This window comes from Oryzias melastigma, linkage group LG23 (assembly GCF_002922805.2).
Source record: "Oryzias melastigma strain HK-1 linkage group LG23, ASM292280v2, whole genome shotgun sequence".
Lineage (NCBI taxonomy): Eukaryota > Metazoa > Chordata > Actinopteri > Beloniformes > Adrianichthyidae > Oryzias > Oryzias melastigma.
In genome coordinates, this window is record NC_050534.1 from 2349912 (window position 1) to 2362601 (window position 12690).

The 12690-nt window shown below is 44.3% G+C and overlaps 1 protein-coding gene across 1 annotated transcript in view; it reads left to right on the forward strand.

Annotated features, from left to right (window-relative positions):
• Positions 1–1344: 1344 nt before the first annotated feature.
• Positions 1345–12690, forward strand: part of rerg (RAS-like, estrogen-regulated, growth inhibitor) — a gene marked incomplete at its 5' end in the record, with an annotated part of 53502 nt that continues 42156 nt past the window's right edge. Inside the window, 1 exon segment of the mRNA XM_024263107.1 lies at positions 1345–1401. Coding sequence (XP_024118875.1) covers positions 1345–1401 — 57 coding nt within the window.

Consider the following 12690-nt stretch of genomic DNA (forward strand, 5'->3'; position numbering starts at 1 on the left):
TTTTTTTCCAGATTTCCAATTAATTAGTTATTTTTTTAATCGATTCCAGGCCCTACATAATATATCAAATTTAAGTACCATCAAATCAAAATTCCTCCACATTTTACCTCAGGATACGGTCAACTTTTTCATCCATATTTTACAAGCGGCTCTACTTCATTTACTTCAGTACTGTGAAACTTACGTTCTTTTAGACACCAATTCACCTGGAGCACAACTTGTCATATTTCCTCCCGTCACTCACTCATGCGCCTGTCTTGCTTCCAAACTGTAACATGCTGATGTCACATAATGATAAAAGTCCCTAGTAAATTATGTCATATTAAATTTAATCCACAGTAAGTGCCACTAAATGTACAATCAGCTTTAGGTATTAAATTCATTGTATTTATTTATTCATAAATCATTTCTTTAATAATTACATTTTTTCATGACAGTATTGAAAAGATACCAGGTCTATTTTTAGATACTGACTGTATTTTTAGACACCACGGTGTGTGGTATTACCTTTATACCGCAAAAGCCTTGTGTGGGTTGATATGATTAACAACTTGTCTCAGACAGAATGATCTAGTTGTATTGTAGGAATAGAAATCAATTATTCAATTCAATTAAACTCCTAGTTTTATTTGTTTTTTGTAAACTGTGATTATGTAACTATTGTTTGCTTAATATATCTTATCATGTTATCTAGCTGTGTTCCTGTATAGATTCACACATGTTGCACTAATACTTTTTGTGTCCATTCAGTTGAATTTCTAAAAATGATCCCTGAAATGTATTTTCACTTTAAACATGAAAACATATTTGATTATAGTTAATTCTAGAGAGTCTAGTTTTGTTGTGTTTGCCTATGTTCAGTTTTTCATGTCTGTTTCTTTGACCATGCATTGTGTGGTTGCTGCTCTGAAAACAGCCTCTTACAGTAGGAGTAAAGTGCTGTTGGCTTTGTGTCATAGGCAGGCTGGTATTAAGGGCCTCATCATTTCTGTGCAGATTATATGTTGCTCGATGATGAAGCTATTAGGACGGCGAGTTGGCTATGCGTTGCTGTCTCTACAGCAAGCAGGGACGAGGCTGCACGGCGCAGAGTAACTGCTGCATGCATTAGCAGAATGGTGTTTAATTGATTTTGGTTCCCTAATGGAGAAAGAGTCAACGGATTTACATGAGTGTGTGTTCAGAGCAGTAGCTTTATTTGAGTAGCATTATTCATGACACACAGAGACGTCATGATGCTTTAAATAAAATACCTTTTCTGCTGAATATCACTCCACAGTCTGACCGGTTCATGCCAGTTTTCTTATTGTAACAATCTTTCTTCTTCTCTCTTTTTTTATGCAGCTTTGGTGGTGAGATTTCTGACAAGACGCTTCATCTGGGAGTACGACCCCACACTTGGTAAATAACATTTTAAATTTTATCCACAAGTTATGTCTTGACAAGTCCACAACAACAATCATCAAGAATGTACACAGCTTATTGCACCGAAAATCCATCCATTTTCTTAACCTTCACATGATGCCGGAGCCTAACCTGGCTAATGATGGGTAAAGGCAGGGTAAACCCTGGACAGGTCTCTAGTCTGTCTCAGAGCCTCAATCACACACATATTCAGATACAGGGACAATTTGAATTACAGTTAACCTCTGAAGCATGTTTTTAGATGGTGGGAGGAAGCTGAAGTCCCTGGAGAAAACCCACGCACGCGCGGTGATAGGGGTGGGCGATATGACAATATAAAACCGTCTTACGATCTCCAAAGCTGACGATCTGTCATTTTTGAGAATTCGTTTTATCACGATCTTCTACGAAAAGCTGCAAGAGCGAGAGGGTGAAAGCTTGTTGACTGCCTGTTACTTTAAATCTGAGCTGCTCCTCCTTCCCCCCCTCCCCGGTGTTTTTTCTTGTTTGGAAGTCACGTGACATACAGCTTGACAGACATGCACCATCATTATGGATCAAGACTTCTTGAGTCATGAGTGGCGGAGGTCCTCAAAAGTAACAGAAGGAGTCGCAGTGTTTTGAAATCGACTTCAAAAACCTTGACAACAAAATAATCCGATGGAGAGGAATCATCACAGGACAGGAATCACATTTTAATAGAGAAATCAGGCTGGGAACCGTGACCTGTGTGCTAAAGTGGGTGCTAGCAACTTACGAGAGTTGCATGCTAGTTTGGTTCTTCAATGTATGTTTTAATTAATGTTTCAGGTTTTTAAACATGGCGGATGTTAATCGCACATATTTACGTTCAATCTGCACAAAAACTGATGGAAATTCATGTTGGAAACACGTAAAATGTGCGGTCAAGATGCACATTGCTGCATTGTGCTGCTAGCTAAATCTAAATCTTATCGTCGGTCGCACTTTTTTTTTTCCTTTGTAAGAAGTGTAGGTGAGTTCACACATAATTTTCTTAATCCGTGGCCTCACTGTTGAGCTTTTTCCTTGGTCATATAGACCAGAGAAAGCCCAGCTAGAAGAAACGGCGCTAACGCTAACGCTAGCTTTCTGCTCAGTGACCTAAACACAGAGAGCAGATGTTAGTGAAGGAGCTGTGGATGTAAACTTTAACCTGCCACAACATTTACTGCTAATATCTCGGTGTTTGAATCTTAACAGTTTGGCAGATGTATTTGATGTAATCATCCAAGTTTAAAAATGTTTTTTGTATCAGCTAAAGATGCTAGCTGGAGCCTTTTCTCAAAGTACAATGAAATCGTCTATTTGAAGGTAAATTCTGAAGCAATTGAGATTTATTTACCATGTATGTAATCCAAAAATAATAAAAGTTTCAGTTTCATTTGAAAATGTGGTAAAGGGTGTTTTTATTAATATTATTATTTAGCACTTTGAGATGTTTTTAATAGGGAAAGGACTTTACTAAACTTTATCAGTCATTCATGCTATAAACTTCATCAGTCTCCCTCATTTCTGGTCTTGGGTGACAATCATTTACAAGCTCTGTTTTATGAATTTTAGCACCGAGGCAAAATAAAAACTCAGATATTTAGAAGATGTTCATTTGACAGCAATGCATTACCTGTAGCAGTAGAAGACGCAATTCTTGCACTATTTACAGATTAATCTTAATAGATAATAACTATTTAATTTGAATAAATATAAATATTTGTTCAAAATGTGTTTACTTCTTTCAACTAAAATCATTATAATTCCATTTTTGTCAATTTGAATGTGTTTAATATAAAATTATGATAAAATCGAAATCGTGAAATAAAATTGAAAAATTGTCTTCTTTTTTTTCCATATCGCCCAGCTCTACACAGGAAGAACATGCAAACTCCACATAGAAAGGTCCACAGTTGGTGTTTCTGTTCCAGGTCCCCCAGCCAGGATTTGAACCAGAGACTTCTTGCTGTGAGACAGGGGTGCTAATCACTGCACCACCAAGCAGCTGTGAAAATGTGGCTGGGATTTCAGAAAAGTCTGGCTGACTGGCTGGATGTATAAAGTAAATCTTTATTTTAATGATTGTGTTCTCAGAATCCACATTTCCTGTTCGTGCAGCAAAACTAACAGAACTTCCTCCAGTAAAAAAAGATTTTTAAAATAAGTTACATAGATTAACCTTTGATTCAGGGCTGCACAGTGGTCAGCGCTCTTGCCTCATAGCAAGGGGACCCTGGTTCAAATTACAGCTGAGGGGTCCGAAACAAAAACACCAACTGTGGACCTTTCTGTGTGGAGGTTGCATGTTCTCCCCGTCCATGAGTTTGTTTTCACCGGGGACTCCGGCTTCCTCCCACCGTCCAAAAACATGCATCATAGGTTAATTGGTGACTCTAAATTGGCCCTAGGTGTGAATGTGAGAGTGAATGGGTGTCTGATTGCCCTGTGATAGACTGGAGACCTGTCCAGGGTGAACCCCGCCTTCGCCCATTCGCCCCCGGGTTAGGCTCCGGCACCTCCGCGACCCCAAAAGGGACAAAGCGGACAAGAAGATGAATGAACCTTTAATTACAGTTTTTTCCAAATGCTTAAACACATTTTCTGAAACATTAGACCAATTCAACCAAACACCAAACACAATTTTCAACAAATAAGCTAAATATAAAAAATACTTAACTCATGAATCAAAATCTCACTTTGAGGTCAAAATGAAGACTCTGTTGTCAAAACTTACACACACGTATCAAATCCAACACACTACGCACCAAAACACCAAACACAATTTTCAAAATATAAACTAAAGATACAAAATTCTTGACCTTTCAGTCAGAAACTCACCATGAGTTCATAATGAAGACTGTCGTCAAAACTAACAAACATGCAGCAATCACAACACACTACACAACAAAACACTTGACACTGTTCACAAAATGTTTTACAAAGAGCTATGCCCCTCCCCCACCACCACACACACACACACACACACCCACACACCAGAGGAATTAAACAGTAAAAAGTATCAGGGATTCATTTTTAATTTGCCATTTCTTTTTAATTTTCACAATAAATATAGATTCGCATTCATTGAATTTCACCATCTTGTCTCTGTGCTGGATCAGGCCAGAGGACTTTATCAACATCACAGGCAATATTCTCCCTAGCCAGACAACGGGGGAAATAGGATCTTGTGTGACTGATCCAGCCTTGACAGGACTCAATGGAAATGTCATCACAGACCATGTCCATGGCCTGCAACAGGTTTTTCTGAGTGTAAGGTTCTCTCTCATACACCTTCCAACGCCAAGCTGAAAAAAATTCTTCAATTGGGTTAAGGAAAGGAAAATAAGGTGGAAGAAAAACTAATTCAATTGTGTGGAACCACTGTCTGATGAGCTGATTCTTGTGAAAATTCACATTGTCCCAGACAATAACAAAAACTGCATCGTCCCTGTCATTGTCTTGAAGAAATTGAGCCAAAACAGCATCACGAAGACCATCCAAAAAGGTTAGAAGATGTTGTGTGTTGTAAGGACCCAAAACAGCATGGCGATGTAGAACTCCCAGGTTACTGATAGCACCACAGAGTGTGACATTTCCCCCACGCTGACCTGGGATTTGCACTATGGCCCGTTGACCAATGATATTTCTACCTCTGCTCCTTCTTTTTGCCAGATTAAAACCAGCCTCATCCACAAAAATAAACTCATGTGTCCTGTCCATTGAATCAAATTCAAAAACACACTAGAAAGCAAAACGAAAACAGTAAATAACATAGAAGACATGGAGAAAATTACTGCCTGGGTGCAGGTCTGGATGGGGGTTCGGGTCCCAATGTGGGTCTGGGTCTCAATTGCCTATCTCTGTTTTCCATTTTTCATTATTAGCTGTTTAGTTGCTCCAGAGCTGCCTTTATATTCAGTGCAGTTGATTAGCAAAAAGTGTCTTCAGCTTTGACCAGTTGTGTGTTAATGATGACTCCTGTGTTGGAACAGAGTTTGAGTTTTGCCTCTTTGTGTTAATGTTTTGCACCTTGTGTGTTGTGAATGCCAACTGTGTCTTAAAAGTGAAAATGTGTCTTATGTTCCGCAAAGAGTGAATTGGAGTTTTGAAAATTGTGTGTTAACTGCAAATTGTGTTTTAGGTTTTGACCAAAGAGTGATGTTTTTGAGAAAAGAGTTAAAGCAATTGATGAGCTTGTTTGGAGAATGGCACTTAGTGTTTTAGCAATTGGGAAAAACTGTAATACTGGTAGAGACAGAGGCACAAGGAAGCAGAGCTGGAGGTAGCAGAGATGAAGATGCTGAGGTTCTCTTTGGGAGTGACCAGGATGGATAGGATCAGGAATGAATACATCAGAGGGACAGCACATGTTAGAGGTTTTGGAGATAAAGTCAGAGAGGCCAGACTGAGATGGTTTGGACATGTTCAGAGGAGAGACAGTGAATATATTGGTAGAAGGATGCTGAGTCTAGAGCTGCAGGAAAGAGGTCTAGAGGAAGACCAAAGAGGAGGTTTATGGATGCAGTGAATGAAGACATGAAGGTGGCTGGTGTTAGAGTGGAGGATGCTGAAGACAGGCTTAGATGGAGGAAACTGATTCGCTGTGGCGACCCCTGAAGGGAAAAGCCAAAAGGAAAAGAGAGAATTACCAATGAATAGTTGTCACCCATAACGTCTCCTAGATGACCCATTGCATTCTTGGTAGTCCAAGCAACTACCTAACCAAACCTCAGTGGGTTTAGAAATAATCAGATTGAGGAATTCTGTTCCACAAACAGAATCTCCTCTTCCTGTCAGAAACAAACTGCCACTTTAGTGTTGGCATCTATGCTTATTTTTTTTCAAACTTGTCATTCTTTTCATGGTGATTATTTGTTTTCTAAAAAGGCTCAGAGAGTAAAGGGGCATGTGATTATTGCTGTAGATTATATTTCTTATGGACTAATGGAAGTGATTCAGTGGCGGTGACTGAGACCACTCCACACTGTAAATACAGCACACAAAGACTGAGTGCCTTATTTCTAGGAAGCTTTTTATTTGGTGCTCGTAAACAGCAGTTAGAAAGCCTGTGGTTTTTTCTGACATAAAGGCCTTTAAATCGCGGAAAACAAACAAATCCTGTGAGATTTTTCCACATTTCTGGTGTTAAATGCCAACCAGAGGCTGTTTGCTGCAGCTGTTTTGTGACATATCTCAATTTCCCAGCTTGTCAACGTGTCAGGCCTCTTTTGTTCCCATGCTTTTGCAAAGGAATCTGTTGCCTTTTTATTAAAATGTCAGACCAGAGGGAGCCGTTATTATGCCCCCCCTGTAATAACGGGGGTGATGTAACAAAGTGCTGCTATATCCTCTGGCGTCCTGCTGCATGTGGGGCATGCAAACTCCATTAGGAGCATGTTTCTGAAGGCAAAAAGGAGGGATAGCGGCCTCCTTGGTTACCACGAGAACCAGCGTGACGACCAACAAAGCACAGCTGGACGTCAGGATGTGAAGAACAGCACAGCTGGAGGTTGTCAGTAACAAATCAAAGCAGCCACCAAGAGGTGGAAACATTATTAATACAATATTAACTGCATGTCACGCAGGTGGGGGTGGGGGGTTCGTACGTCCTGCCAGAACATACTGCCTTCATCGATCTCAATGTGACTCCAGCAGCTCTGCATTCACAGTGCCGATGCTATGGGCCCATAAGCTCCTGTCGGAGCCGGACGCAAAAAAACAGTTTTCACCCAAAATCATTGGCTGGAAGTCCTCCCCCGGAAACCCCCGTTTTAAGCTTTGACCTTTTTTTTCCTTTGATATACTGGTGTTGTTACTGAGTGCCATTACACCATTTGCCCTGCAGGTGGAGATACTGATCTGATTGGTACTAGAAAGCTGTGAAGAAGAATAAACAAGATGGATCCTGTTGACTGAGCAGATGTCCGTGTTTCTTTTACAATCCTACCAACACAACATATTGGCGACGAGGAATGGCTTTACTTGGAATTTCGCCGCCCCCGGCATTCCTACAGAATCCCGGTGCACCTACGATCCCGCTGGGGTCCTGGATACGTATGTTTGAGAACTACGTGCTGGCGTTAGCCGACGACATGGAGGACAAGAGGAAACGCGCGCTGCAGATTCACACGGTGGGCACGGAAGCTCAGCGCATTTTCTACACTTTGCCGGATACTGGTGACTCCTATGCGGCTGCCCTGCAGGCATTGAAGACGTTTTTTATACCCAAGTTAAATACGGTGGCTGAGAGGAACAAATTTCGTCAGAGGGCTCAGCGTGTCGGTGAGTCGACTGCTCAGTATGCTGCTGCTTTACGAGAGCTCGTTACGACATGCGACTTTGGCGCGTTAGCGGATGATATGATACGTGATCAAATCGTGGAAAAGACAAATAACAGGAGGATCAGAGAACGCCTGCTTATGGAAGATAACCTTACTCTACAGAAGACTCTTACAATGTCTTCTCAGATTGAAAGTGCCCTTGCTGAGGCGAAGGCTATGGCTACACCAGCCGGTGAAGCTGTGGTTGGCATGGTGCAGGGGTCTTCCACCGGCGGTGGGAGATACAGACACGGTCATGGCCGCCCATCAGCTAAAGCACCCCCCCCGGCATCATCATCAAAGAGAGTCCCCACCAACGGTCCTGGGTTTGCCGGTAAGACATGCTACCGCTGTGGATCTTCTACACATATTGCAAGTTTTCCTAAATGCCCAGCTAAAGCAGCCACATGCAGAAAATGCAGTAAACATGGACATTTTGAGAGTCTGCAGGAGTGGGACTGTTTTAAATAAAGTGAGGGAAGTGTCGATTGAACAGACTGATACAGTTAAAATCCTACTAGTGGAAGAGGAGGATGTGACCAGCCTTAACAACAGGCTGATGTGCAAAGTCTCTATGTGTGCACCTGAGGGACCTACGATTACTGTTGACTTGCTGGTTGATACTGGATCAGCAGTTTCCATTCTTCCTATGCACCTGTACCAGAAGCATTATGGACACATTCCACCATCCACTGCAAAAAGAAGATTAGTTACATATTCTGGACAACCCATCTCTGTACTAGGCTGCTTGGAGCTGACAGTGACATGTGGAATGTATACGTGGTGTCAAGTGGAAACCCGCTTTTGGGTTTGGATCTTTTCAATGCTCTGAACCTAGTTATCAAAGATGGACAGGTCAGTGCACCAGTACTTTCTCCTACTGTGCCTCCTGCTTTACAACATCCTTCAGCCTTTGTACAGTACACAGCCCCTACCACCGACCTCGAGGTACTTCAAGAAAACTCTGAACAACTGGGGCTAGTGACAGGTTTTGCCCACAAGGTGAAAGTAAGACCTGAAGTTCGCCCTGTCCAGCAAAACTTACGCCGTCTGCCGTTTGCTGTGCGTGATGCAGTCTCCCAGGAACTACAGAGATTGGAACATGAAGGCGTCATTGAACGGATTGACTTATCCCCATGGGTTTCACCTATCGTGGTAGTGAAACGAAAGTGCGGCCGCATCCGATTGTGTCCGGACCTGAGGGAGCCAAATAAAGCAGTGGTCATCAACAGCCATCCGCTACCACACATTGAAGAGGTGTTCCATGAGCTACGTGGAGCGCGGATGTTCTCCACCATAGACTTGCAGAATGCTTACTACCAAGTACCCCTTCATCCTGAAAGCAGGGACCTTACTTGCTCCATTACACACAAGGGACTATTCTGTTTTACCAGAGTACCTTTTGGATTAGCTTCAGCTCCCAGTGCTTTTCAAAGAATGATGACACAGATTTTGTCAGGTTTGGATGGTGTTCAATACTATTTGGACGATGTGATTGTGTTTCCTGACACGTCTGATCTTCATGAGAAACGGTTAAAAGCTGTGCTGCACCGACTGTGCAGTAGTGGCCTGAAGCTTAACATGGAAAAGTGCCTATTCAGACAAACTGAACTGTCATTTTTGGGACATATTGTCTCTGCTGCAGGTATCAAACCAAACCCTGACCACATCAGTGCTATCATAGAGGCTGCTTCTCCTTCTGATGCAACAACTCAACACTCTTTCCTGGGCCTTACAGGGCGGTATTCAAAGTTCATTCCCAACTACGCTTGTGTTGTGGAACCACTTTGTGCCATACTGTGTAAAAACGCAGACTTTGAATGGACTGAGGAGGCACAAGTGACTTTTGAAAACTCTAAAAACTGATAGCTACTTGCTCTGCCCTCTCGCTGTTTGACCCAGCTCTTCCCACCATAGTCACCACAGATGCATGTGATTATGGTATTGGCGCAGTACTTCCTCAGTTACATGGGGACACGGAAAAGACAGTTGCGTTTGCGTCGAGGTCTCTTAGTGAGTGTGAAAGGAAGTACTCTATTATTGAGAAAGAGGCGCTCGCCTGTGTTTGGGCTGCTGAACGCTGGTGCACATATTTGTGGGGTAAACACTTCACTCTGCGCACTGACCATAGCCCACTTACTACGCTGCTGTCTACTAAAGGTTTTGGACGAGCAGGAATGCGGATTTCTAGGTGGTCAGCTCGCCTCATGTGTTTCAACTACACGGTAGAGTACAAACCTGGTCGTGAGAATGTTGTTGCGGACTGTTTGTCTCGTTTACCTGTCTCTTCTCCTCCATCACACAAGTTAGAGGAGGACATGGTAGCACTAGTGGCTAGTGTGGACTTTGTTGCTGTCACCAAAGACCAGCTGATTCAGGCCTGTTTGGACTGTCCTGTGTTGCAACAGGTTCTGGTGGACAACACTCTGAACACAGACGAAACGCAACTTTTTTTTTTACACATTTGTGGGGTTCAAGGCTCAGTGATAAGCAACGCTCCAGGAGCGGCGTTCACCTGCCTCGGCTCGGATCTCACCTGCCTCGGCGCGGCGTTCACCTGCCTCGGCCTGGATCAGCGTTACACAAACTATGGCTTGTGTAAACTGCAGCTGTGTCCAGATGAATGATACTGTCACCAGACTCAAGGATGAATTAGTAAAACTCGCAGATGAACTCACCGAAAAGGAGACTCTCCTCGCCAGCGCTTACCAACTTGCTGCAAAGCAGTCGCAGGTGATCACCAGGTTGACCGTCGCCCAGGACACACTTCCGTGGGACCCGGAGAGTGTGCGGCCTTCCTCCTGCTCTACACCGAGAGATCATCCATCCTGGGCCGAGGTAGTTGTTCGGGGCTCGAGAAGAACCCAGTCGAGGCTGACACCACCATCAACGCCTTCCCAGCTGACCTTATCCAACCAGTTTGCTGCTCTGGCAAACAAAGACGCCGTGGGGTGCGCCGCTGCTGGGGGGAGCAGCGGGCAGGACCCATCTCCCGCCACGTCGGCATTGCCATCCGGGGGAGCGAAACACTCCCCCACAACTGCGAGTAGCAGCCGCAGCGGGGGGTCCGCTACAGACAACGCTCCTGTCGCTTCCATCACCGGAGCACAAGCGGGAAATCGAACCCCGGAAGCAGCCCAGACCCGGTAGCCGACGCGCGGCGAAAAAGCCTCTACTAACCGGAGGATTAAACTCCTCCGGGACGCGGTGAACGGACGGAGCGCTGGCCGCGATCAGCCCCCATCAACACGGCCCAGGGGCGGCCCCCCAGCCCCCGGAGGAGCTGCGGAGGAGCAGGATGGTGTAGCTCCTACACCTGTCGAATCCGACCCACATCCACCCCGGCCACTCTTCACCCCAACAGCCTTAATCATCGGCGACTCCATTACCAGGAATATAAGATTCTTCAATGCAGTTACCAGATGCTTCCCCGGAGCAAAGGTGGTGGATATTCTTCAAAAACTCCCAGACCTTCTGGTTTCCCTCCCATCCACTATCACCAAGATTATCGTTCATGTTGGGACCAATGACACCACTTTGCAGCAGTCGGAGGTGACGAAATTGGATTTTATCGACCTATTTTTCTTTTTAAATAACACTGGGAAAACTATTTTTATTTCTGGACCCATCCCCACACTCTCCCGAGGATCCACCAGATTCAGCAGGATCCTCTCCCTGAATACCTGGCTGCTGTCTGCTTCCCGCAAGTACAGGTTTGGTTTTATTGATAATTTTAATCTTTTTTGGAACCGCCCCTCATTTTATCGACCTGATGGTCTTCATCCCAGTCCCCTTGGAACCAATATTTTAACGGCAAATATCCAACACACTGTGCACTATTTTAAAGATGACTGACTATCAAATATGAATACTGCCCAGGAACCAACACCCGCAGAACCACAACAAAACTTTGTCCCCTCTACCAGACCCCATCATCACATAACCCCCAAATCATCACCACCCCCTGTCACCTTCAACATATCATCTATCATATCCACGCGGTCTGTGGTTCATGCTAGGATATGCAACAGGAACTACAATAACCTTATAACTGTGCACATCCAGAACTCATCCAATCATCACCAACCCAGCTGCAGTAATAAACCATCTGAACTTAATCTGGCACTCTTAAATGTTCAATCACTTTCAAACAAATCGTGTTTGGCTCTTGCCGAGGACAGACGCACTTTTTTTCTCTCCTCCCCTCCTGTGTTCCTCCCAAGGCTTCTGTTTGTCTCCCTGTGAGCTGCTGTTTTTTGCTCTCGACTACTCTTCTGCTTTTTAAACTCTGATAATGGATCTGATCCACTGGTCTTTTAATGCGATCGACAAAATTTACTCCACCCTAAGGAATGGGAAAGCGGACCCCTCCTGCCCAGACGGAACCCATGCGGCTGGATACACCAACGATCCATGGGGCAAGTGGAGTGGCCCAGCTGTCTGTGGAAGATGTTGAAGATGTATATCTACTCGTGTTCCTGATTTTTGGATTCCTCGCTATTGGGATCGGAGGATATCTCAACTATCAGGCGGTCTCGGAGGTGAAGCTCATGAGAGGCGAGATGGCTGATCTCTTTGGGAAGCTATTTCGGGAAGAAGAGACTCTTGGAGACAGACTTTCACAAGTGGATCAGAAGCAGTCTGCCTCTCTTGCCCATCTGAGCAGAATGCTCCCGACCCTTGAACTTGTGCGGAAGATGGATGTCAACTTGGAGCGAGTTACTGCCCGAACCGATGGGAGACTGGCCTAAATTGCCCACATTCCGACCCATCTTGAAATTCGCCTCATAGACTCCGTCAGACCAGTGAAGGACTCAGCCTGCAGCACAAAACATCTGCTGGCGCCTGAAACAATCCTATCTTATCGGACCCCCCCCAGCCGATGGCGCTGCCTTGGCTCTCAAAACATACCGCTTCTACAGAGTGTGAAAGGCAGCTGTGTGTGGAGACGATAACT